This window comes from Pleurodeles waltl, chromosome 5 (assembly GCF_031143425.1).
Source record: "Pleurodeles waltl isolate 20211129_DDA chromosome 5, aPleWal1.hap1.20221129, whole genome shotgun sequence".
NCBI classification, from domain to species: domain Eukaryota; kingdom Metazoa; phylum Chordata; class Amphibia; order Caudata; family Salamandridae; genus Pleurodeles; species Pleurodeles waltl.
The window spans coordinates 1,808,347,894-1,808,375,078 of NC_090444.1; the positions used below are offsets into that span (position 1 = coordinate 1,808,347,894).

At 46.6% G+C, this 27,185-nt stretch overlaps 1 protein-coding gene across 1 annotated transcript in view; it reads left to right on the forward strand.

Annotated features, from left to right (window-relative positions):
• LOC138296827 (calpain-1 catalytic subunit-like) overlaps positions 1 to 27,185 on the forward strand; it is a 434,447-nt gene that overhangs the window by 202,182 nt on the left and 205,080 nt on the right. The window contains exons 4-8 of the mRNA XM_069236288.1: positions 5,012 to 5,145; positions 8,075 to 8,243; positions 15,807 to 15,890; positions 15,992 to 16,077; positions 16,437 to 16,511. Of these exons, the coding sequence (XP_069092389.1) occupies positions 5,012 to 5,145; positions 8,075 to 8,243; positions 15,807 to 15,890; positions 15,992 to 16,077; positions 16,437 to 16,511 (548 nt within the window). The remainder of the gene's footprint in view (positions 1 to 5,011; positions 5,146 to 8,074; positions 8,244 to 15,806; positions 15,891 to 15,991; positions 16,078 to 16,436; positions 16,512 to 27,185) is intronic.

Below are 27,185 nucleotides of genomic sequence, written 5' to 3' on the forward strand. Positions count from 1 at the left end.
TGCCTAGGATCACAAAATTTGAGACCTGTTTAAGGGTCAAGTACATTACAGTTAGGTCGAGTAGATTATTCAAGCTACTCGACCTGCAGGTCTAGTGACTTTTATGATTTTACGAGGCCTGTACATTACGCTGAGACGTCTTCCACTTGATTTCCCCAGTCAGTCTGACCTTGTGAAAGATCATCTTGGAATCATATTGGCTTCTCCTGGCAGGTGCAGCCCAACTCCTTGTTCAGGGAGATAATCTATTTGTCTTTTGACAGTTCACAGCAGCCACGTCTTGACACAGGATTCCCCTACGGAGCCTTACATGAAAATGTTTGCACTTTTCTGGTCTTGGAGAAGTTCATACCTCTTTTTTTCTGATAGACAAGTCAGATTAGTTTAGACTGGTCCAGGTGATTTGTGAATTAAGACTAAGGGCCTGATTACAACTTTGGAGGAGGTGTTAATCCGTCCCAAAAGTGACGGTAAAGTGACGGATATACCACCAGCCGTATTACGAGTACATTATATCCTATGAAACTCGTAATACGGCTGGTGGTATATCCGTCACATTTGGGACGGAATAACACCTCCTCCAAAGTTGTAATCAGGCCCTAAGAGAGTTCTGCATCTCTTTCCGAAACACTTGGAAACACAAGCACAGCAGAAAATGGGGGATTTGCAGATTTATTTTCAGGTGGTGTGAGGGTGGGGGCAGGGGGAGAGGGGACCGTTGTCTGAACAAAAGAGTGGGCTGGTGAAGTACTATTCCACCATCAGATGCAACAGGATCCTGGAAAGTTCTGGAAGGGGCCTGGCCAGGAGTAGTTGCAGAATGCAGCCTGGAATCCCTAAAGTGAATGTGACTCAGCATCTTGTGCAGCACAAAGACAAGGGCGAAATGCACTCCAATTTGCAGTATGTAATCAATGCAAGGGACATATTGTGTGCTTATCAGTTTCCTGCTGGTATTTTGTGCGACCTTTCAACACGAGATTTGCCACAATTTCAATACTTACATCAGATACTAGTTAGTAAACTTTAATGCTATATGTGTGATGTGTGAATTTCATGGAAAAACATTGTAATTGTGCCAACTCCTATTATTCCTTTTGTTGATGCTGATACTGAGAGCACCCATGATTGCTTGAACAGTCTGCATTGGTTCCTGGTGCATGCTGTGGAACTTTTAAGAACTGTATTCAGAAGGAAGCTGGTGGCTTGCATTGTCTCGGAGGCCCAGCTCTCCCTGTGCTGTTGCATTGCTCTTGCTCCTGTCTTCTTCTCGCTCCCCCCCTCATTTTTTGAGTGCCTTCTTGCTTTTCACTCATTCTCACTGCTTTCTCCTTGCGTTTCTCCCATTTTTTTTATTTTCCTTCTCCTTACTTTACCCTAGTTTTCACTGCTTTCTCATGCTTTCCCCCCCTGTTTTTGTGTGTACCTTCTCCTTGCTTTTCCCTGCTTTCTCCTTGCTTCTACCACCATTTTGGTGTGCCTTCTTGCTTTTTCCTCCCTCGTTCTCACTGCTGAAAATAGCATCTTTCTTGGCATGGCTACCCCCATTTTCTGCCTGTTGTCAGTGTGTTTGACTGTGTTCACTGGGATCCTGCTAACCAGGACCCCAGTGATTATGCTCTCTCCCTTCTAACTTGGCAACTTGTACCATGTTCACCCCAAAGTTGGCATACTGATTCCCCCATGTAAGTCCCTAGTATAAGGTACCCAGGTAAGGTTCTGCAGGCCTGCCATTGCAGGCTGCGTGAAAGGGTGCGTGCACCCTTTTTCATCATAGGTCATTGCACCAGGTCAATATAAGTCACCCCTATGGCAGGCCCTCCTAGCAAGAGGGTAGGTTACAAGTACCTGTGTGTGAGGGCACCCCTGCATTAGCAGAGGTGCCCCCACAAAGTCCAGTGCCATTTTCATGGAGTTTGTGAGTGCGGGACATCATTTTATGGGTAACTACCTATGCCCAGCTACATAATCGTCACTCCGAACCTAGGCATGTTTGGTATCAAACATGTCGGAATCATACCCCAATACTGTTGCCAGTATTGGAAGTATGATTCGATGTACACAGGGGCTCCTTAGAGGACCCCCAGCATTCCCCCTACCAGTCTTCCAGGGTTTTCCATGCAGCCCAACCTGCTGCCACCCCTCAGACAGGTTTATGCCCTCCTGCTGCCTGAACAGCTCAAGCTCAGTAAAGCAGAACAAAGGATTTCCTTTGGGAGAGGGGGGTAACACCCTCTTCCTTTGGATAAAGGTGTTACATGGCTTGGGAGGGGTAGCCTCCCCAAGCCACTGGTATGCATTGAAGAGCACATTTGGTGCCCTCTGTGCATAAACCAGTCTGCACCAGTTCAGGTACCTCCAGTCCCTGCTCTGACGTGAAGCTGGACAATGGAAAGGGGACTGACCACTCTCCCGTCCATCACCACCACAGGGGTGATGCCCAGAGCTCCTCCAGAGGGTCCCTGGGTTCTGCCGTCATGAATCCAAGGTCGTCAGTGACCTCTGAGTGGCCAGGCAGGTGACATCAGAGCCCTCGCCTGATAGGTGCTCTCCTGGCTAGGTGACCAATCCCCCTTTCAGGGCTATTTAGGGTCTCTCTCTTGGGTGGCTCCTCAGATTTGGCTTGCAAGATTCCAGCAGGTCTCCTCTACAACCTTACTTTGACTTCTAGCCACTGGAACCCCGACTGGACCCTCCAGGAACTGACAATCTGCATCCACAAAGAAGGCTCTTCCTGCAACATTGATTCCACAGCTTCTTCCAGCTTCTGCAACATTTTGTTGGCTGTGCATCCTCTGATGGTGGAAAGTCTTCAGTCTGTACAAGAAGGAAGAAGGAATCTCCCTTGGAGTGAAGGAGTCACTATCCTACATCCACAGACACCTACTGCACCTACGACAGGCTGAGTGGATCTCTTCTTGTCCTGAGCTGCATGGATCCTGCATCACTCGTGGTGGTCCAGGGTAGTCCCCTTGGTCCTCTCTGACAGCTGTCCAACTTTGGTGAAGGCAAGCCCTTGCCTTCCCATGCAGGACAGTAGCCCCATGCTCCACGTCCCTTGCATCTGCCAAGGCTTGTTTGAATCTCCTCCAAGGGATCTCCAGGCTGCGTGTAGCTCCAGCCCTCCCCACTCCTTCCTGCGATGCACAGCCCTCTGCGTGGTTCTCCTGCAGCGTGGGACCCTTCTCCATTTGTGATGCGTGGGCTCTTTGGCGACTCCTGTGTTCCCATCCTGTGGGACTCCTGTGGGTGCTACCTTTGCTCCTGTGGGCTCTCTGTGTCACTGAGGGTCCCCTCTGACTTCCCCTCCTGGGTTGAGTCCTCCTGGGCCTTGCTGGTCCCCAGCAGCTCCACTTTTCTCCAACTGCGACCTTTGCCTTTGCCAAGGCTTGTTGATTGAATTCCTGCACCAACATCTGACTGCAATTCTTCTTCCAGCGTGGGATGTCGTCTGCATCCCGCAGAAACTCATCACCGACTCCAGGGCTGCAGTGCTGACCTTCTCCGTATCACTATCGCCAAACTCCTACATCCACAGCTGGGTGAGTAGTAGCTCCTACTCTTCCTGGACTCTTCTGTGACTTTTGGACTTGGTCCCCTTCTTCCACAGGTCTCCTTCTTCAGGAATACACCACTGGTTTCTTGCAGTCTTGTCTGACTGTTGCATTTTCTCATTTTTCTTCCTTTTGGGTGGTTTGGGGAATATCCACTAACTTACTCCTTTTCTCCTGGTCGCTAGGGGGCACGGTGGTACCTTCCTTTGGGGTTTCTTAGTACTCCCAGCTCCCCTCTACACACTCCACTTACCTAGGTGGGGGTCCTGTGTTCGAATTTCATTTTTTTAGTATATGGTTTGGGACCCACCTAGGGTCACTATTGTCTATCTGCATTTGCACCGTTTTCTATCACTTTCTATGCATATTTCTGGTAACTAGTGTATATATTTAGGCCCATATTCATACTTTTTTAGCACCGCCTTTGCGCCGCTTTTTGATGCAAAAAGGGGGCAAACTTACAAAATACAATTGTATTTAGTAAGTTTGTGCCGTTTTTGCATCAAAAAGCAGCGTAAATGGGCCTTTGTGTGTTACTTACCTCCTATTGGAGGGTTGCCTCTCTAGTACTTTTTGGTATTGTGTCACTAAAATAAAGTACCTTTATTTTTGTAACACTGGGGCCCATATTTATACTTTTTTGCGAGTCATTTGCATCATTTTTTGACGCAAAAGTTTGCGCTGCTTTTGTGTCAAAAAATTATGCAGATGCGGTGCAAAAATTAAGTATAAATATGGGCTGGAGTGTTTTCTTTCATGTGTATAAGTGCTGTGTGGCTACAGTGGTTTTGCATGAACTTTGCATGTCTCCTAGATAAACCTTGGCTGCTCATCCACAGCTACCTCTAGAGAGCCTGGCTTCTAAACACTGCCTACACTACACTAATAAGGGATACCTGGACCTGGTAAGGCGTCAGTACCTTAGGTGCCCATCACACACCAGGCCAGCTTCCTATACTCCTTGCTTTTTCATCATTTTCATTGCTTTCTCATTGCTTTTCCCCCTATGTTTTGTGTGTGTTCCCCTTGCTTTTATGTTGTTCTCCCTGCTTTCTCCTTCCTTTTCCCTGTTTTTTGTGTGCCTACTCCTTGCTTTTCCCTTGTTTTCACTGCTTTGGTCTTGTTTTCCCCCTGTTTCTTGAGTGACTTCTTCTTGCTTTTCCCACATTTTCACTGCATTCTTCAGGACATGCAAGTGGCTGTGTTTGACAAATCCTGATTGATTCATTCTCTGCAACGAGCTTCCGGTGTAGTTATTTTAGCATTTGGAGGCAACCTGTGAACATGCAGCACAGTCTCACAAAGGGAATATGCGCATTTAGTGGCTTATTGCATTTGCCATGGTGAGGCTCCTAGGAACATTTGTGTTATTTTAAGGCCTTGTATTCATCTCCTCCCAGCTCAGTAATTTTGCCTTTTGACTGTTCTTTTCATTCTCTCTTGTCTCTACCCCTCAGATCTGGCAGTACGGAGAATGGATGGATGTGGTGATTGATGACAGATTACCAGTCAAGGATGGCAAGTTGACGTTTGTGCACTCCGCTGAGCACATGGAATTCTGGAGCGCACTGCTGGAGAAGGCCTATGCCAAGTAATTGGTCTTTGCTCCCATTCCCCTCCCCCCAATGATGCACTGAATCTCATCTTACCATTCCAGAGACTTGGGTTTACAGTGCCCACTCCAGAGGCATCAGGTTTCAAACTCTGATCACAACACAGACTTGAGGATACAAACTGTGGCAACACTAGAGGCTTAAGGTTACGAAGAGCGGCCACACCAGAGGCTTAAGGGTTACAAAAAAGTGGCCACACTAGGGGCTTGAGGTTACAAAGAGTGACCACACCAAAGGTGTGAGGTTATTTAAATAATGTATTTATTTATAAATTATTTGAAACAAAAACCATGGAAATCCAATTAGTAGAACTGGAGTTATGAACTTTGAAAGTTTACGGTCTAAAATAGCAAACCCTCAGTTTCAGGAAATGGCTACCAGGGCACCTTTAGCACCAACACCATGGGTCTTGCAGTGGATGGAGACCTCTTGGGGGTTGAAGACTCACTCAGGCTGGGTCCAGGTATAGGATCAAGATGGCGGGAGCCTGTTATATCCCTGTGGCTCCGAACAGGAGGCCAACAAAACTAGCCCTTGCAGCTGCTTCTGAAGTCCTGGGTGCAGGTGAAGATGAAGGGCTCCACAGCAGGGCTGGCCTCTGAATGATCAAGGCAGGCTCCAGGCAGCAAAGCAATCCTTCCAGGTACAGCAGCAGCCTGGCAAAGTGCGAAGAAGATCACAGGAGGCAGTCCTTTCAGAGTCCTTCTGCAGGTCCAGTAGTGAACTAAGGAGTGGGGTTGAGAGCCCTATTTTTATACCCTGGTGCCCTGCCCCAAGAAGGTGGGAGAAGTTTCCAATTAAAAAGGATTTTTCTAAAGACAGCAATCGGGGATGAGGGGGAGAAACGGATTAGCTCTTAGTGGATAGGTCAATGCTTTGGGAAGTAATGGGGTGATGGGTGGGCTAAAAGGAAGGAAAATGAATTAGAAGGAGGAATAAAGCCAGGAGGAGCGGTACAAGCTAAGGATGAGATAGAGATGCAGAATGAGAGAGCAGCAGGGAGCTCTGGGGGGGGGGGGGGTCAGTGTTGGAAGGGTGAATCGACACAGGAAGAGAGAGCTACAAAATACACATATGTTCTGAAGGAAAAACCCATACAGTAGTTCCCTGTATGTAAGCAGTGGAAGGCTGCAATCAAATGGTTAAGAAGCGATGCATTAGGGGAGGGACATATGTAAGAAGAGGAAAGAAAGCCATTTAATAAAAATCAAGCACATGAGAACGCCAAGACAGCCAATCAGTTTTGGCCAATGGACAAGAAAGCCAACCAACGGTAAATAAAGGGCTGGCTGTAAACTCACTGTAGGTTGCTGGTATTGTTCACAAGATGTCTTTCGACAATAGAGAGCTAAAAGCCTGTTCAAAGATTATATCCTAAAAGCTTCCGGATATGATTTATTTGAGAGTTAGAAGCTCATTGTCTACGACTACAAATTACACCAAGGTCGCTCCAGTTACCAGGTATGAAGCTCAGCATCCACTGGAGTGCGTGTGAACCGAGGCTTCTTTTTCTTCTGATGCCTACTACTGCTGGTCATAAGCTGGGTCCAACTTTTGAGAGTAAGGAGAAGATGATTATAGAAAAAGTGATTATGGTTATCGTAAATTGATGATTATTGCAGGGGACAGGCTACATCGTCTGTATTTATTTAATTTACTCCAGGTACGAATTTTAGTTGGGAGCTGGGGTAGAGTTTAGTCAACACATTACAGGAGTCTGCATCCGAAAATAACATCAACCTGTGGTTCAACCAGGTCAACGGGAAGAAGTCAGCAATATAGACAAAGAAAAAAAATCAGACCTTGGATGTCATTATTCACATGCATGGAGACAATTTGGGACACAGCACAGATTCCAGATTAGTAAACATATGGGATATAATAGGAGCAGTGCATGATTCTCAGCCCAAAAAAGATTCTGTCCAACCTTGCCACATAGCAGTAGATATCCTTGGGGGATTCATTCATGTGCAGAAAACTGGAGTGTAATTATTTGTGTACTGAGAAACATTTACCTTCCAAACTTGTTTCTTAGAGCTCAGAATTCTGATATTTGTAACTAATCATCTTTTGAAGAAGACTGCATCAAGGGTGTATCATTTGTGCTTAAATAATTGTGGAAAGCAGTGTCCTTTAAGAGGAGTGCTTGTAACAAGCCCCGTCTTGTAGCTTTTGATTTTGTACAATTCAGAAAGTCATAGCTGTAAAAACTGTTTTAAATCGTTGCCTAAAGCCTAAAGGCTTAAGATAGTATTCCCACTGCCAACATGTATGTAAACCTTCTGTGTTCTTCAGAGAAGCGACTAAGACATGAAATAGTAACTTTATTATACTTTTAAATCGTGGATTTGAAGACCACAACATTATATGGGTTGTATATATTTGTCGAGCTTGAATATGTGTTGTTGAGTCTTTACTTTACAGACATTAGTGGGTTTTGATACTTTCTTCGTGTTCCTCACTTGTAAGGTTTAGATATGTTTTAAGAAGTTTTAGTGCACTCTCTGTAGTTATTATCAAAGGCTGTGAATGTGTTTTTATGCACTTGTAGGTTTGTGTCTATTTTCTGTTGTTTCGCAGACCCATGCTCTGTTTTGGCACTGAAGGTCAGTGAATACATGGTTTTCGTGCGTGTCTGGGCTTTGATTATGTTTTTGGTTTCGCAAATTGAGGCTGTTTCTTACACTCTTAGACTGTTGAAATGTTATGTTGAATTTCCTGTGGTTTCAGGCTTTAAGATGTTTGGTGAGTCTCACATGTGATTTCATGAGTTTGTCACTCCCACAGTTTGTGAGTATGTTTGCTCCTGTACCCTCAAAAGTACCCAAACATACCGGCGTATGTAGGCATCCAAAAGGTCTCCACTTCTGATTCATTCACTGTTTTCTTCCAACCCCTCTCCTGCAGGCTGAACGGCTCCTATGAAGCCCTGTCTGGAGGCTACAACACCGAGGCCTTTGAGGATTTCACGGGAGGCGTGGCAGAGCTGTACGACCTGGAGAAGGCCCCACAGGACATGCACAGCATCATGCGGAGGGCGATTGAGCGGGGCTCATTACTGGGCTGCTACATTAAGGCAAGGAGCTTTTCCTTAGCTAGAACGAGCACTCTGGCGCATGCAGAGCGTCCCCACAATCTATACTTTCCCTTGTGCCTTTTGACTTGAATATCCCTTGATTACGCACTCGTGGCTCTGATTTCCAGTTGGCGGAGACCTGTGTGTGTGAAGCATTATCCATACATCCTAACTTTGTGTGAGTCATGGGCTGTGTGTGTGTCCGGTGACGGGGGGCGTTGGAGTCAGTACCACCAGATTCAGTTATGAATATCATCAAAAACACTGTGAGAAATTTTAGCCTTCATCATTTCGAAAAAATGATTGACGTCCACATCTATAGTACTGTAAATCAGACGATTGACGGGGGCTTTTAGAGGTGGACCATTGTTTTCACAGCCTTCCAAAGGCTTACCTTCACTGCTTCCTCTCTGGACCACAGGCCTCTTGTTTCACGGAGCTTTGTTTGGATTAAGAGCCCTAGTGGTAAGTAAGCTGAACTTTGGGTACCACTTTCAGGGTTATTGACAACAAGCCGGGCTATTCATTGCTGGGAAAGGACAATCTTTATCTCCAAACTTATTATACCTTGTATTTTGGCAACAGGTCCATGCATCTGAGGAGGGTAGAAGAGCCCCACAAGGCGTTGACGTCACTATGACCCATTATGCTTTGTCCCTTTATACTGATACTGGCCACTGCGGCTCTCCGCCTCCACAAGCCAGACACTGCTAATGTGCAGATTAAGCTAACATTCATAATATGAAATATGTAGCACATGTTAGAATTAAGGTTACTGTTCAGAGGGTTTTCAAATAAATGGGGTTTAATTAAAGGATATGTTAGTGTTAAGCATTGAGAATAGGAGTTAAGAAGATAGTAGATTAGAGTATTGGGGTTAGGATTGCAGGAGATTGGCCCTTTATGTAGTGTGCAAAGTTAGGCACACCGTGCATGGGTCCAGGCAACCACACATTGGTTTAAAGGGGTAAAAACTAGATCACCTAATGCTACATTTTTGGAGGTAGCTTGGTCGAGCAGTTAGGCCAATCTTGGAGAAGTACAAAGCATTTGCCAAAGGAATAACTCAAGACCAATTTATAAAGATACTTCAGGTTTTTATATAATTTTTAAGAACAAGATCAGAATTAGTTAAATACTTTTTGAGTTATGGGTTTTTGAAGTTTAATACAATTAGTTTTTTCGTGTGTAATTACGCACCATGGGAATCAATGGAGGATCACCTTTAAAAATACATATAAAATCATACAGTTGCTTTACCAAGTTCTTTTTTTGCAGGTTGGTCAACGTCGTCGGTGGGTACACTGTGCCAGCTGGAGGAGTTTGGGCACCTCCCGGTTCTGGCGGGAGCAGCGGGAGAAGGTTTCTGGAGCTGGTGAAGGGCCACTGCGAGGGACCACTTGGAAAAGCACTGCACAGGTAAGTTTAAAGATGAATCCTTGGGGTCCTCTTGGAGTGTCAAAGTTGCAAGGGATAGGGGACCCTTAGGGCACATCAGGTTCTTCAGTGCAGGGCACAGGGAGGCCGGGTGCAGGGTGAATTGATAAGCCAGAAGCTATGCGCAAAGATGCCCTCAGCGGCAGGAGTTAGACTGGTTCAAGGCTCATTTACAGGACAACGGGTGCACTCTGGCAGAAGGTCCAGGTTGCTTCTAAAGTCCCTCGACTAGGGGTGCCTCCTGGTCCCTCGGAGCCCCAGGTGGGCTATTTTCTTGGTTTCTGATGTTAGCTGACCAATACCTAGGGTATTGGCACGGTTTGAACACTGGAGGGCACAGTGCCACCAACTTGGTAAACTGGCGGGGTTTGTTCTCACGGTCGCTAGAGTGAAATTTGGTCCAGCTGCAGCATCTGGTTCAGGAGTTAGCGGCTAGTCAGTGAAGTGACCCTCACTGGCTTGCTGGTTCTTTTTTGGTTTTGGAGTGGTACCTCCACCCTGGAGGGAGTTCCCTGGCGATTTGCAAAGCCTGGAGGTCCTCTGGGGTTTTTGTAGGGTTCTCAAGTTGTCCAGCAGCTCCTCAGCACGACTGTCAGGTCCTGGGTGCAGCAGGCAGGGTTTGGCACCTTTTGTTTGATGCAGCAGGTACACAGTTTTCGTGCTTAGAGTCTTTTTGGTGCAGGTCTTCTTTTGTCCATCGAATCAGGTTTCCCTGGTCTAGGGATGCCCACTAAATACTGTATTTAGTGGGCTATAAGGGGGAACCTGGTAGTGACCAATGGGTTATCTACATGAGGGTTGCTACACCCATTAAATGACCACTTCCAGTGGGCAGAGGTCACATCCCTACATCTGATTGGCTATTTTCCTTCCATCTAAGGTGGAGGAAAATTAAATGGAGTGTCCGCCTTGCAGGTGACCCCTGGGTACATTTTATAAGAAATCCAGTACTGGTACCAGTTTGGATTTATCATTCTGAGTTGTTTGATACCAAGAGTAGCCATCATGTAGCTGTGAAACTCATAGTGACGAGTGTCCAGCACACTCATTTAACATGGCTGCTCTGTTCACTCACTATGTCCTAGGTTTGGCAAAGACACAGTGGGGGCATATTGCTCATGCAGCTATGCACTCACATACAGTGTAGTGCATCCTCCCTTAGGGCTGGAAGGCCTGCCAGAGAGGTGACTTAACTATATTGTATGCAGTGTGTAGTGGACAGGGCACACAGGCTGTGTGCTATGTCGTGTTTGCATTTTGGGAATGCACCAGGGCACTCAGCCTGCAATGGCAGAGCTGGGTGCATCTGGATGCATGGCATAAAGGTTGGCACAATCTGTGCTGTTGCCCTCAGGGCCTACCTTTAGTACCCCATGCCCTGAGTACCTAAGTACCATTTACTAGGGACTTAAAGTGGCAGCTAATGGGTCTGCCAATTAGTTTTGTGCTTTTTAGGGATAGAACACAGGTACTAAGAGACTGGTTAGCAGGATCCCAGTGCTCTCCAGTCCAAGTTGCATCAAGAAACCAGGTAAAAAGTGGTGGTAGTGGGGTACTGCAACAAAGTACCAGTTTCTTCCAGCTTGAGCACCAATGTTCGTTAGCTGCAGCGCATACTGTTTCAGTTGATTTGTGTGTTGAATAGGGAGGCAGCCACTCATATGGCGCCTTTAGGGCTCTCAGATAGACCTAACCCACAGTCTCATTGCCATGTTGGGTGTGTGCTGTGTGACTGGCATCCAAGGTGGTGTCAATTCATAATAGGTGTTGGCTCTCCTAGTGGTTCCTCAGGCAACCGCCTACAAAGATCTATTATAAGATCACATTGATCGATTGAGATCTTCCTCAGGCTTCGACAAAACTAAAGATGTTGATGTTGTTTTAGCAGCCACTGGGCAGGCCCATATTCATGAATGGGATCAAATATTTACTTTCAGAGCCTGAGCTTGGTTGTCTGTCATTCCAGGGATAGGATACATGTAGGAAAATGGCTCCCTGTTGCAGTTACCCCCCACTTTTTGCCTGGTATTGATGCTGTCTTGACAGAAGTATGCTGGGACCCTGCTAACCAGCCCCCAGCACCAGTGTTCTTTCACAAAAAATGTACCATTGTTTCCACAACTGGCACACCCCTGGCACACAGATAAGTCCCTTGTAAAAGGTACCAGTGGTACTAAGGGGCCTGTGACCAGGGAAGGTCCCTAAGGGCCGAAGCATGTGTTTTGCCACCCGAAGAGACCCCCTCACGTAACACATGCACACTGCCATTGCAGATTGTGTGTGTTGGAGGAGAGAAAAAGAAAAAGTCGACATGGCATCCCCCTCAGGATGCCATGCACACAAAGTACTGCCTGTGGCATAGGTAAGTCACCCCTCTTGCAGGCCTTAAAGCCCTAAGGCAGGCTGCACTATACCAAAGGTGAGGGCATAGATGCAAGAGCAAAATGCCCCTACAGTGTCTAAGGCCTTGATTATGACCTTGGCGGACGGCGGAGGCCGTCCGCCAAGGTACCGCCGCCAAATGACCGCACCGCGGTCAGAAGACCGCAGCGGCCATTCAGACATTTCCTCTGGGCCGGCGGGCGCTCTCCAAAAGAGCGCCCGCCGGCCCAGAGGAAATGCCCCTGCAACGAGGACGCCGGCTCAGAATTGAGCCGGCGTAGTTGCAGGGGTGCGACGGGTGCAGTTGCACCCGTCGCGTATTTCAGTGTCTGCAAAGCAGACACTGAAATACTTTGCGGGGCCCTCTTACGGGGGCCCCTGCAGTGCCCATGCCATTGGCATGGGCACTGAAGGGGCCCCCAGGGGCCCCGCGGCACCCCCTACCGCCATCCTGTTCATGGCGGGTTTCCCGCCATGAACAGGATGGCGGTAGGGGGTGTCAGAATCCCCATGGCGGCGGAGCGCGCTCCGCCGCCATGGAGGATTCCCCCGAGCAGCGGAAAGTCGGCGGGAGACCGCCGACTTTCCGCTTCTGACCGCGGCTGAACTGCCGCGGTCAGAATGCTCGTGGGAGCACCGCCAGCCTGTTGGCGGTGCTCCCGTGGTCGGTGGCCCTGAGGCCGCCAGGGTCAGAATGACCCCCTAAGTCTTTTCTTAGTCATTGTAAGTACAGTGTGGCCATATTAAGTTTATGGTCTGGGAGTTTGTCAAAACGAACTCCACAGTTCCATAATGGCTACACTGAACACTGGGAAGTTTGTTCTCAAACTTCTCAGAATAATAAACCCACACTGATGCCAGTGCTGGATTTATAAAAAAATGCAAACAGAGGGCATCTTAGAGATGCCCCCTGTATTTTACCCAATCCTTCAGTGCAGGACTGACTGGTCTGTGCCAGCCTGCCACTGAGACGAGTTTCTGACCCCATGGGGTGAGAGCCTTTGTGCTCTCTGAGGCCAGACACAAAGCCTGCACTGGGTGGAGGTGCTTCACACCTCCCCCCTGCAGGAACTGTAACCTAGCAGTGAGCGTCAAAGGCTCAGTCTTTGTGTTACAATGCCCCAGGGCACTCCAGCTAGTGGAGATGCCTGCCCCCCTGGACACAGCCCCCACTTTTGGCCGCAAGTCCAGAGGAGATTTTGAGAAAAACAAGGAGTCACCCTCCAGCCATGACAGCCCCTAAGGTGTCGTGAGCTGAGGTGACCCCTTCCTTAGGAAGTCCTCCATCTTGTTTTGGAGGATTCTCCCCAGTAGGATTAGGAATGTGCCTCCCTCCCCACAGGGAAGAGGCACAAAGAGGGTGTAGCCATCCTCAAGGACAGTATCCATTGGCTACTGCCCCCCAGACCTAAACACAACCCTAAATTGAGTATTTAGGGGTGACCCTGAACCCAGGAAACCAGATTCCTGCAACCTGAAAAAAGAAGGACTGCTGACCTGAAAGCCCCGCAGAGACGACGGAGACAACAACTGACTTGGCCCCAGCCCTACTGGCCTGTCTCCTTACTCAAAGAACCTGCACAGAGACGCATCCAGCGGGACCAGCAACCTCTGTGGACTCAGAGGACTGACCTGCACCTAAAGGACCTCCCGAGGACAGCAGCTCTGTCCAGAAACACCAGCAAAGAAAGCAACTTTAAAGAGACTCCAACTTCTCACCAGAAGCTTGAGTCTTAACACTGTGCACCCGACGTCCCCGGCTCGAGTTTAAGAGAACCAACACCGCAGAGAGTACTCCCAGGTGACCACAATGACGTGGACACCCTGAGTCGACCTCCCTGCACCCCCACAGCGACGCCTGCATAGAGGACCCAGAGGCTCTCCCTGACCGCGACTGCACTGGTAACAAAGGAACCCGACGCCTGGACCAAGCACCGCACCGCAGCCCCCAGGACCAAGAGGAACCACCTACCAATGCAGGAGTGACCAGCAGGCGGCCCTCATCCTAACCCAGTTGGTGGCTGGCCCAAGAAACCCCCCTGTGCCCTGCCTGCATCGCCAGAGTGACCCCGGGTCCCTCCATTGTTTTCAACGACAAACCCAACACCTACTTTACACACTGCACCCGGCTGCCCCTCTGCCGCTGAGGGTGTGCTTGGTGTGCTTGTGTGTCCCCCCCCTCCATTGCTCTACAAAACCCCCCTGGTCTGCTCCCCGAGGACGCAGGTACTTACCTGCTAGCAGACTGGAACCGGAGCACCCGTGTTCTCCATTGGCGCCCATGTTGTTTGGGCCCTCCTTTGACCTCTGCACCTGACCAGCCCTGTGTTGCTGGTGCTGAGGGTTTTGGGTTGCCTTGAACCCCCAGCGGTGGGCTACCTATGCCCAGGAGACTGAACTTGTAAGTGCTTTACTTACCTGAGAAACTAACCAATACTTACCTCCCCCAGGAACTGTTGATTTTTGCAGTGTCCACTTTTAAAATAACGTATTGCCATTTTTGCCAAAACTGTGCATACTACTGTTTTTAATCAAAGTTCCAAACTTACCTGTGTGAAGTACCTTACAATATATGTACTTACCTAAATCTTGAATCTTGTGATTCTAAAATAAATTAAGAAAATAATAATTTTCTATATAAAAACCTATTGGCCTGGAGCTAAATCTTTAACAAATCCCTGGGGTGACCACCCAGGAACTCTTGATTTTTTCATTGTGTCCACTTTTAAGATAGCTTATTGCCATTTTTGCCAAAACTGTGTATACTACTGTTTTTCATCAAAGTTCCAAACGTAACTGTGTGAAATACCTTACAATTTATGTACTTACCTAAGTCTTGAACCTTTTGGTTCTAAAATAAATTAAGAACATAATATTTTTCTATATAAAAAAAAACTATTGGCCTGGAGTTAAGTCTTTGAGTGTGTGTTCTCATTTATTGCCTGTGTGTGTACAACAAATGTTTAACACTGCCCTCTGATAAGCCTACTGGTCGACCAAACTACCACAAAACAGAGCATTATTATTATCTAATTCTGCCACTATCAACCTCTGAGAAGAACCCTTGGACTCTGTGCACACTATCTCTCACTTTGAAGTAGTATACACAGAGCCAACTTCCTACAATACAGTTTTGTGATGAGGGTTCTCCAGTGGAGTGAGAAGAGCCAGCGGAGTGATCACAACATGGTCCCTGAACTTAGTGCAGGTGGGTTTAGTATCTGTGTATGGACGAGGTTAGAGACAGAGGCCACTGTAGGAGTTGGCTGCAGGCAACTGGAATTCAAACCATAGTGTGAAAGTGGTGTTTTTAGGAGTTAATAGTGACTTTTAAATCATGTTCCTTCGTGAGAAACCAGCATCCGTCCGTAAGTCAGCTGAGGCTCAGGGCTGCAGGCAGTGGTTGGCAGCACGTGGTGGGGCCTGTGTGCAGTAGTGGACAGTGAATGTATTGCCTGTGTGCAGTAGTGAACAGCGACAGGTGTTGCCTGTGTGTAGTAGTGAACAGCGGCTGGTGTTGACTGTGTGCAGTAATGGATAGGAGATGGTGGTGCCTGCGTGAATTGGTGGACAATGGCTGATGTTGCCTAAGTGCAGAAGCGAATGTTGGGTGGTAGCTTCTGCCTGCATGCAAAGGTGGTCTCTGCATAATACCACTGGAATGCCCCCGATGCGGATTAAAAATAAAGAGTGTAGTTGTTGTGCTCATATATGCCCACTCTTGCCTCCTATTTTCCTTTTTAGATAACCGAAGCCCAAGACAAGGAAGCTCAAACGTTAGAGAAGTTGGTGAAGAGCCACACTTACTCTATCACTGGTCTCAAAGAGGTAAATTTATTTTCATAAGATGATGCTAATGTGACTGGAGTGCTGCAGATCACTTGTTAAATGTCAATGTCAATCTTCTCTGTTCCCTTGGCCTGTTACAGGTGAATTACAAAGGTCAGCAGGAAAAGCTCATACGGCTCCGAAACCCTTGGGGTCATGTGGAGTGGACAGGTTCCTGGAGTGACAAGTGAGTGATAGTCTTACTGCAGATGGGCAAAATCATGGAATAAACAATGCAGGGGAATCCTGTATCTACTGAAAAAACTGACACTGCCCCAGCCCCCCTAGTGCAAGTGGGTACGGCTGCTTAGAAGCTCAATTTATCCCAATCCCCACTGGTATGCAGAGGACACTGATGTGACAAGTTCCTGGGGCCCCGTCCATTCTGCTGTCAGACTGACACTTCTGCGTCAGTCTGACATTGTGATGGTCACACATTCCAGCAAGCAATTGGGATTGTTCTGCTGCTGTCATGGGATGGGAAAAGTGAAGTATGAACTTTGAAACTAGTTCCTGCTTTCTTACTGCCTCTGCTCTCTGTCACAGCTCACCTGAGTGGAATGAAGTGGATCCTGCAAAAAAAGAAGAACTTCATTTGAACATGGAGGATGGGGAGTTCTGGTAAGAGAAGGTGCCAGTTCATGAGTATCATTAACGCAGACACACCTCATTGGTCTTATTCATGGATAGAAATGACCTCCTCGCACTCGTGCCACCCTTTTAATCCACAAAGGTTGTTGGTTTAACCATAGAAGTCTTAGAGATCTCTTTCCTAGGGATGCTTCCTGTATGTTGAAAAGGAATTCAACAAGCACTGGCAAGGCCAGTAGGGTTCGCTTTTGCTTTTTCTTTTGCATTCTATCTTACTAACTGGATTATAACTATTAGAAAAAGGTTATTACAATGTTTGTTTTAAATTTGATAAACCGTTAATAGTTGTTTATGATTTGGTTTATGTTGAATTAATATTCCAAGGTTCAAAACTGGTTATTTGTACCTTACTTACTATGTCATTGTATTAGAGTATAGTAATGTGTAGTTAGTAAGGTGCCACTGCACCTGCTGCACCATTCAGATCATGCCCCTTTTAACTGCAAGGTAACTGCAAATGTGACTGCCTGTTTAGTAGTAAAATATAGCAATATTTGGTGTTTAGAGGAGCTATGACAACATTTGGCCCCAGTTCCACCGCACCTGCTGCACCATTCAAAACATGACCCTGGTGCCTGCAATATAAATGCACTTGTGACTGCCTATTTAGAACTAACATTTAGTAATAATTTGTGTTAAGTGGGGTTCCTAGAGCTTTTGGGCACAGTGCTACTGCACCTGCTGCACCATTCAAATTAGGACCATAAATGCCTTCAATGTAACTGCACTTGTGACTGCCTGTGTAGTAGTAAAATATAGCAATGTTTGGTGCTTAGAGGAGTTATAACAGCTTTTGACTCCGGTGCCACTGCACCTGCTGCACCATTCAAATCATGACCATATTGTCTGCAAGGTAACTGCATGTTTAGTAGTGAAATATAGCAACATTTGGTGCTTAGAGTGGTTCCTAGAACTTTTGCCCCAGTGTCACTGCACCTGCTGTACCACTAAAATCATGACCCTAGTGCCTGCAAGATAACTGCACTTGTGACTTCCTGTTTAGTAGTAAGATTTAGCAATAATCGGTGTTTAGAGGGGGTCGGACATCTTTTGGCCCTGGCGCCACTGCACCTGCTGCACATTCAAATCATGACCCTAAAGTCTGCAAGGTAACTGCACTTGTGACTTCCTGTTTAGTAGTAAATATAGCAACATCTACTGTACTTGTGACTGCCTGTTAATAAGTCACAGTGAGAATAACAATTTGAAGTAAAACTCACCCAATTATATAAATGACTTTTCTTTAAAAATGAGTGAGTGGTAATTTAAGAAACAAACACACAAATAAATTTAATATTACAACTGTTATTCATCAGAAATGTAGTTGCTAAGTAATGAAAAACACAACATAATGAGCCCACGCGCTGCTTGCTTAACATCTCCACTCGATACTCCATTGCAAGATGGCTGACATATTTGCACACATTTCAACACTAATTGACTGGAGTTCAGTTCAACTTTTTGCATAAAACACTAACAAGCAACCAATCATCAAACACTAGAAGGAGTACTTTGGCCATGCTCCACACGACAGCAAAAGCGGAACAGTAAGCAGAAAAGAAGGAAGTGACCTGGTAGAAAATAAAAAGCAAATATATTCAAGCGACTTTGGAGCGACGTTTGAATGAACAAACGGGAAGTTCAGGAAAGTAAGGGGCGAAGTAGTGGCAGGTTCTAAGGGCCAGATGTACGAAAATGCAATTTTGCATTCCTTAAATAGCGAGTTCATAGAAATCACTATTTAAGAAATGCAAAATGCTATGTACAAAGATATTGTTTTCCTAATAGCGATTCCTACAAAGCAGGAATCTCTATTAGATAATCAGTATGAAAAAATCCCATTGCATTTTATTCAATGGTCCGGTTTATCATTTCCTAAATAGCGATTTCTTATTACAAAATCACTATTTAGGAAATACAAAACCAGGAATGGAAATGAGAAAAAGGCTCCCCTTGGTGCACTCCAAAAATAGCCTAAGGGGCATGTGTGTGCTCTCTTGCTATTAATAAAAAGCACCTTTTTAAATTGCACCTTGTTACTACCAACTTCAAGTCAGTGGTAATTGCATCTCTAAAATGCCCAAATCACATTTTTAAAATGCATGGTACTTCAGAATAGGAAATGCAAATAGGAAATCCCTATTTGCATTTCCTATTCTGGGAATCGTAAATTACGATTTCTACAGAGTAGAAATCGTAATTTGCGATTCTTTAAAGGGCTTTGTACATTAGAAAAGCACAGTTTGCATTTCTTAACGACCCGAAATACGGATTCGGACCGTTAAGAAATGCAAACAGGCTTCGTACATCTGGTACTACGTCCCTTTAAATAATTTTTTGTAGTAACATAAGACGACTGTGCAACACAGCACAAAAGCTGTGCAGGCGAAACCTAAACATGATGTTTTATCCCTTAGAAAAAGGTAATACAGAAGTATTACAATTTTCTTAACGTTTAAGCAACTCCTAATTTAGCTAGTTTGATGCAAAAAATGTATTAACCAACTGAAAATCCACACAAATGTCTTAAAAAGAACAGTCCTCTGCAAACAATAGCCCTGAAAACTCTCATGTGCTTAATTTCACCCAGATGATTGGCAAAGCCACAACTCTTCATATCACCGCAGAAGGATCTTTACTTTTTAATTTTCAGTGAATGGGGTTGTGTTTTTAGTTGATAGAAATTATCTTGGTCCGAGCACAGCAATACTTCTCAGGACTGGCATTAGCACTGGCAGCGCCCGGCGTGACAATCTATTTTGGCACCTCCCCCATGACATCCTCCTCGGATTCCTCTCATTACCACCCAGAAAAAGTGCTCCTCATCTCTCCACAGCCCCTCTCTCATATATATTTCATTTGTTTTGAAGCGCTGGTAAAGTTTGGCTTTACTAATCCACTCAGCTGTCCACATAGAATACAGATCTGTTCTTTGCAGCAAACATATTAGCCCTCTGTGAGTCAACAGCCACTAGACAAAACTCCCAAATCTCTCTCTAGAAGGAACATAAATAACAAGAGTTATCTTGACATTTTTATTGCTGCTTAAAAGCTGGACACACAAGGAACTTTGCAGCAGGTGCTTTCTTTTAAATGAAAAGTTTTTACAAAACACAGCTCCCCCGAGGTCAGTGCCCCCTCAGAGTACATTTTATGGAGGCTGGAAACACAACCTTCCAGGTATTTATTCATGTGAGTCAGTGGTGGAAAATCTAGAGGCTCCTCCAGTGACATCTCCCGATGTGATTTCGCTGCTTGTCTTAATCAAACATATCTAATGGACTCTGCCTCCCTGATACTGATACGGGCGAGGATTTTCTGATCAGGGTACAATTGGTCAAGTTTAGGAAAACCATTCTGAGTTGCATCTACCTCTTGAGCATGGGGATAATGGTTGGGTTATTCCATAGAGCATGCTAGGGTGAGTATATGCGTAGGATGTCAATATCTCCAGGGCTCAATTTAGGGGTGTGTTTAGGTCTGGGGGGAGGAAGCCAATGGCTACTGTCCTGGAGGGTGGCTACACTCTCTTTCTGCCTCCTCACTGAGGGGAGCGAGGCACATCTCTATTCCTATTGAGGAGATCCTCCAAAACAAGATGGAGGATTTCTTAAGGCAGGGGTCACCGCAGCTCAGGACATCTTAGGGGCTGTCCTAACTGGTGGGTGACTCCTCCTTGTTTTTTTCATTATCTCCTCCGGACTTACCGCCAAAAGTGGGGGCTGTATCCGGGGGCGGGCATCTCCACTAGCTGGAGTGCCCTGGGGCACTGTAACACGAAGCCTGAGCCTTTGAGACTCACTGCTAGGTGTTACAGTTCCTACAGGCTTTGTTTCTGACCTCAGAGAGCACAAAGGCTCTCACCCCATGGGGTCAGGAACTCGTCTCAGTGGTATGCTGGCACAGACCAGTTAGTCCTGCACTGAAGGATTGGGTAAAATACAGGGGGCATCTCAAAGATGCTCTGTGTGTGCATTTTTTAATAAAGCCAACACTGGCATCAGTGTGGGTTTATTATTCTGAGAAGTTTGATAGCAAACTTCCTAGTATTCAATGTAGCCATTATGGAACTGTGGAGTTCGTTTTGACAAACTCCCAGACCACATACTTAATATGGCTACCATACACTTACAATGTCTAAGAATGGACTTAGACACTGTAGGGGCATAGTGCTCATTCAGCTATGCCCTCACCTGTGGTATAGTGCACCATACCTTAGGGCTGTAAGGCCTGCTAGAGGGGTGACTTACCTATGCCACTGGCAGTGGGTTGTGGGCACCAGGGGGGTGCCATGTCGACTTCGCCTTTTTCTCCTCACCCACACACAGAATCTCTACTGGCAGTGTGCATGTGTTAGGTGAGGGGTCCCTAAGGGTGGCACAACACATGCTGCAGCCCTTAGGGACCTTCCCTGGTCACAGGGCCCTTGGTACCACTGGTACCTTTTACAAAGGGCTTATCTGTGTGCCAGAGGTGTGCCAATTGTGGACACAATGGTACATTTTTAATGAAAGAACACTGGTGCTGGAGCCTGGTTAGCAGGGTCCCAGCACACTTCTCAGTCAAGTCAGCATCAATATCAGGCAAAACGTGGTGGGGTAACTGTAACTAGGAGCCATTTTCCTACACAAGCCCAACCCCCCCAGCCCACAGGCCAGGGTCAGGGGGACTAACTTGCTATTTGGCATGGGGTCAGACCACCATGCTAAGGACAGTGCAGCCATAAAAGCTAACACCCAGCAGAGGTCACTGACAACCGTCAGTGCCAAGAACCACACCTTTAGCACTTCACCAGCAAGGGAAGGGGCTACGTTACAGGCTTCTTTGGGTTCAGGGTGCATATCTGCTGTGATAGAGTGGGGGTTGCTACATCTTGTAGTAAACACCCTCCTTCCACTCTTTCTTCTGTTAGCTGAGGAGCCACTGTAGGACGGTAGCCTCTTTCTAGCCTTGTTACCCCCACTTTTGGCCTGTTTGTGAGTATATGTCAGGGTGTTTTTACTGTCTCACTGGGATCCTGCTAGCCAGGGCCCAGTGCTCATAGTGAAAACCCTATGTTGTCAGTGTGTTTGATATGTGTCACTGGGATCCTGCTAGCCAGGACCCCAGTGCTCATAAGTTTGTGGCCTATATGTGTTCCCTGTGTGGTGCCTAACTGTATCACTGAGGCTCTGCTAACCATAACCTCAGTGTTTATGCTCTCTCTGCTTTTGAAATTGTCACTACTGGCTAGTGACTAATTTGACCAATTCTGATTGGCCCACTGGAACACCCTTATAATTCCCTAGTATATGGTACCTAGGTACCCAGGGTATTGGGGTCCAGGAGATCCCTATGGGCTGAAGCATTTCTTTTGCCACCCATAGAGAGCTCACACAATTCTTACACAGGGCTGCCACTGTCTCTCAGGGCAGGGGCTGGGATTCCATCCACCAATAGGTGGTGGAAGTGTCTACTTCCCTCTGGAATCTCCAACGCACCTGTTGAGCTCTTTCTCCATTTGAAATCTATGAGGACCTCCTCATCTGAGAAGTCATCCCCAGTGGCTACACTGGCCACCCCTGGGGTTTTGCTTGGGGGTTTGTTATTGGGACAAGAAGTGCCCTTGTTGCAGTTCCCTGTCTGTTTGCAGTTGTGGCACCATGCCTTAGTGGCATCCCAGTTCTTACCCTGGTACCCACCTTTGTTTTGGGTTATGTTTTGGGGCCCACCCACCTGGACTGGTTTTTGGGGGCTTCAGAGGACTCTTTTTCTTTATTTCTAGTGTCACCCACTTTCTTCCTGGGGAGGCTTTGTAACCCCTTTCTTCTGGTCACCCCCAGTGGACGTTTTGGTTACCCTAGTCTTGATCCAGTGGTCTGCCTTCTTTCCCAATTCTTGGGGAGAAATTGGACCTAGGGCTACCAGATATTGATGCAACTTTTCATTGAAGCAGTTACTTAAAATGTGTTCTTTCATAAACAAATTATAAAGCCCATCATAGTCATGCACTTCATTTCCAGTTACCCAACCATCCAGTGTTTTCACTGAGTAGTCAACAAAATCAACCCAGGTCTGGCTCGAGGTTTTGTGAGCCCCCTGAATCTAATCCTATACTCCTCAGTTGAGAATCCAAACCCCTCAATCAAGGTAGCCTTCATGAAGTCATAGGATTCTGCATCTTTACCACAGAGTGTGAGGAGTCTATCCCTACACTTTGCAGTGAACATTTCCCAAAGGAGAGCTCCCCAGTGAGATCTGCTTACTTTTCTGGTTGCACAAGCCCTCTCAAAAGCTGTGAACCACTTGGTGATGTCATCACCTTCTTCATATGTAGTTACAATCCCTTTGGGGATTTTTAGGATGTCAGAATTCTCTCTGACCCTATTTAAGTTGCTGCCACAATTTATGGGAGTTAAACCCATTTCTCTTCTTTCCCTTTCTATGGCTAGGAGCTGCTTCTCCAAAGCCAATCTTTTGGCCATCCTTGCTAAAAGGATGTCATCTTCATTGAGGCTGTCCAGAGGCACTGGACTTCCCTGTGGAAGAACCAGGCTCTCTGACTATGATTTTTGGGGACAGAGTTCTAGGAGCTCTGTCCTCCCTATTTAGGACAGGAGGGGGGAGTTCATCCTCCTGTTCACTAATTCCCCATCTGAAGGAGGATTCTCAATATAAGAGGGGTGGTCCCTTGTGAACTCTGCTAAGAGCTCCTGGAGCTTTGCCTTGGTAGGGTTGGACCCAGTTTTTATCTTTTTTTGTCTTACAGAGAGACCTTAACTCTGACATCCCTAAATGACGGTAAGGGTGAGGTTGAGTTCCATCACTGTCTCATCTGTTTGACTCATTATAACTCTAAAAGTTGGGATTACTTTTTAAGAAACTTGAAACTACTTCTAGTTCTTAAATCCTAACTTTTACAAACTTTTAAACTTCAAAAGAAATGCTAACAGGGACTTACACAAGGCCCTAGCAGGACTTTTAAAAATTTAGAAAAATAGCCACAAATTCAAAAATCTGTTTCTAATGAAACTTTTGGGAATTTTGTTGTGTGATCAGGTATTAGCTGAGTAGTCCAGCAAATGCAGAGTCTTAGACCCCACCGCTAATCCACCAATGTAGGAAGTTGGCTCTGTATATACTACCTCAAAGTATGAGATAGTGTGCACAGAGTCCAAGGGTTCCCGTTAGAGGCTGATAGTGGCAAAATTAGATAATACTAATGCTCTATTTTGGGGTAGTGTGGCCAAGCAGTAGGCTTATCAGAGGGTAGTGTTAATCATTTGTTGTACACACAGGCAATAAATGAGAACACACACTCAAAGACTTAACTCCAGGCCAATAGGTTTTTATATAGAAAAATATACTTTTCTTAATTTATTTTAGAACCACAAGATTCAGAATTTAGGTAAGTACATAAATTGTAAGGTACTTTACACAGGTAAGTATGGAATGTTGAATTAAAATAGTATTGTACACAGTTTTGGCAAAAATGGCAATACGCTATTTTAAAAGTGGACACTGCAAAAAATCAACAGTTCCTGGGGTAGGTAAGTATTGGTTAGTTTCTCAGGTAGGTAAAGCACTGCAAGTTCAGTCTCCTGGGCATAGGCAGCCCACCGTTGGGGATTCATATCAACCCTAAACACCCAGCACCAGCAACACGGGCCGGTCAGGTGCTAAGGTCAAAGCAGGGCCCAAATAACATAGGCGCCTGAGGAGAACAGGGGTGCTCCGGTTCCAGTCTGCTAGCAAGTAAGTACCTGCGTCCTCGGATAGCAGACCAGGGGGGTTTTGTAGAGCACTGGGGAGGGGGACACACAGGCACACAAAATACACCCTGAGCGGCACAGGGGCAGCCGGGTGCAGTGTGCAAAGAAGGTGTCGGGTTTTGCGTTGAGCGCAATGGACGGACCCAGGGGTCACACTGGTGATGCAGGCCGGGCACAAGGGGGCTTCTTGGGCCAGCCACCAACTGGGCTAGGATGAGGGCCGCCTGCTGGTCACTCCTGTACCAGTAGTTGGTTCCTCTTGGTCCTGGGGGCTGCAGGTACAATGCTTTGACCAGGCATCGGGTTCCTTTGTTACCAGTGGAGTCGCGGTTAGGGAAGCCTCTGGATCCTCTCTGCAGGCATCGCTGTGGGGGTGCAGGGAGGTCAACTCAGGGTGTCCACGTTGTTGGAGTCTCCTGGGGGTCCTCTCTGCGGTGTTGGTTCTCCTGTACTCGAGTGGGGGGTGTCGGTGCAGAGTGTGAAGACTCACGCTTCCGGAGTGAGGCGGGAGTCTCTTTAAAGTTGGTTTCTTTGTTGCAGATTTTGGAAACAGCCACTCTCCTCGGGAGGTTCTTGGTCCTTTAGGTGCAGGTCAGTCCTCTGAGTCCTCAGAGATCGCTGGTCACGCTGGATGTGTCGCTGTGCAGGTTCTTTGAGTCTGGAGATAGGCCGGTAAGGCTGGGGCCAAGTCAGTTGTTGTCTCCGTCGACTCTGCGTCTCTCTTTCAGGTCAGCAGTCCTTCTTTTTTCAGGTTGTAGGAATCTGATTTCCTAGGTTCAGGGTCGCCCCTTAATACTGAATTTAGGGGTGTGTTTAGGTCTGGGGGCAGTAGCCAATGGCTACTGTCCTGGAGGGTGGCTACACCCTCTTTGTGCCTCCTCCCTGAGGGGAGGGGGGCACATCCCTATTCCTACTGGGGGAATCCTCTAAAACAAGATGGGGGATTTCTTAAGGCAGAGGTCACCTCAGCCCAGGACACCTTAGGGACTGTCCTCACTGGTGGGTGACGACTCCTTGTTTTTCTCATTATCTTCTCAGGACTTGCTGCCAAAAGTGGGGGCTGTGCCCGGGGGCGGGCATCTCCACTAGTTAGAGTGCCACTGGGCATTGTAACACAAAGCCTGAGCCTTTGAGGCTTACTGCAAGGCGTTACAGTTCCTGCAGGGGGAGGTGTGAAGCACCTCCACCCAGTGCAGGCTTTGTTTCTAGCCTCACAGAGCACAAAGGCTCTCACCCCAGGGGGTCAGAAGCTCGTCTCAGTGGGATGCTGGCACAGACCACTCAGTCCTGCTCTGAATGTTTGGGTAAAATACAGGGGGCGTCTCTAAGATGCTCTCTGTGTACATTTTTTAATAAATCCAACTCTGGCATCAGTGTGGGTTTATTATTCTGAGAAGTTTGATACCAAACTTCCCAGTATTCAGAGTAGCCGTTATGGACCTGTGGAGTACGTTTTGACAAACTCCCAGACCATATACTTAATATGGCTGCCCTGCACTTACAATGTCTAAGAATGGACTTAGACACTGTAGGGGTATAATGTTCATGCAGCTATTCCCTCACCTGTAGTATAGTGCACCCTGCCCTAGGGCTGTATGGCCAGCTAGAAGGGTGACTTACCTATGCCACAGGCAGTGGGTTGTAGGCATGGCACCCTGAGGGGGATGCCATGTCGACTTTGCCTTTTTCTCCTCACCCACACCCACAATCTGCACTGGCAGTGTGCATGTGTTAGGTGAGGGGTCCCTTAGGGTGACACAACACATGCTGCAGCCCTTAGGGACCTTGCCTGGTCACAGGGCCTTTGGTACCACTGGTACCGTTTACAAGGGACTTATCTGTGTGCCAGAGGTGTGCCAATTGTGGAAACAATGGTAAATTTTTAGTGAAAGAACACTGGTGCTGGGGCCTGGTTAGCAGGGTCCCAGCACACTCCCAGTCAAGTCAGCATCAATATCAGGCAAAAAGTGGCAGGGTAACTGCAACTAGGAGCCATTTTCTACAGGGCAGCACAGCGTGAAACCTTTACCACTGACTTATTGTGGTGTGCCGTCCAGGCCTGTGTTTATTTTTAAGGGGCTGCACAGTAGCTTTGTTTGTTATTTTTTACTATGCCATGTTATGGCTGGCTGCTTAGAGGACTGTACCAAACATGTCAGACTGTACACCAAATAATTCCTATTTTCATTGTGAAAACGTGAAAACCACTAACATTCAGATAAGATTTCAAAACAAAATATAAATTTCAAATGTCAGCACCAGTGCCTTTGCTGTGATGTCACCAGAGTAAAAAGATATGATCATGGGCTGGTAAACACACTACAGTGTGACTGCAACCATAAACGTACTGTCTGACCACCTGAACAGCACACGACACAGCACCTTAATTACACCTTGTGCACACAATGGCACATTGAATTGCGGCCAAGAAGTGACATCAGACAGTCTTGTTTCAGTAAGATGTGGGTGTCGAAGGTAAACATTACTTACCTGTAGCAATCTGTTTGCATCTTGTGCCATGTATTTACATGTGCTCATTTATGCCTCTAGTGTTGTGCTAAACACGCTTCAAGCTGATTTTCTTTGAAGAAGTATTTTCAGTTGTGAACCGAATTGTGATACTCCCCTTTAAAGCCACAATGCACCAGGACAAAGATTCCTCCTCAAATTTTGTGTTTCTCCTTTTTTAAACCTGGTAACACAATTCACACAAGTACAATCCATACCATGCCACATAATTCTATTCAACATAATTTCACTCAATGCCACACAATTCAACTCTACACATTTCCATTTCACACCACATAATTGGACAACAAACCACATAATTCAACTCAACAGCACAATTACAAAACACACTACATACATCCAATCCACACCACAGAATTCCACA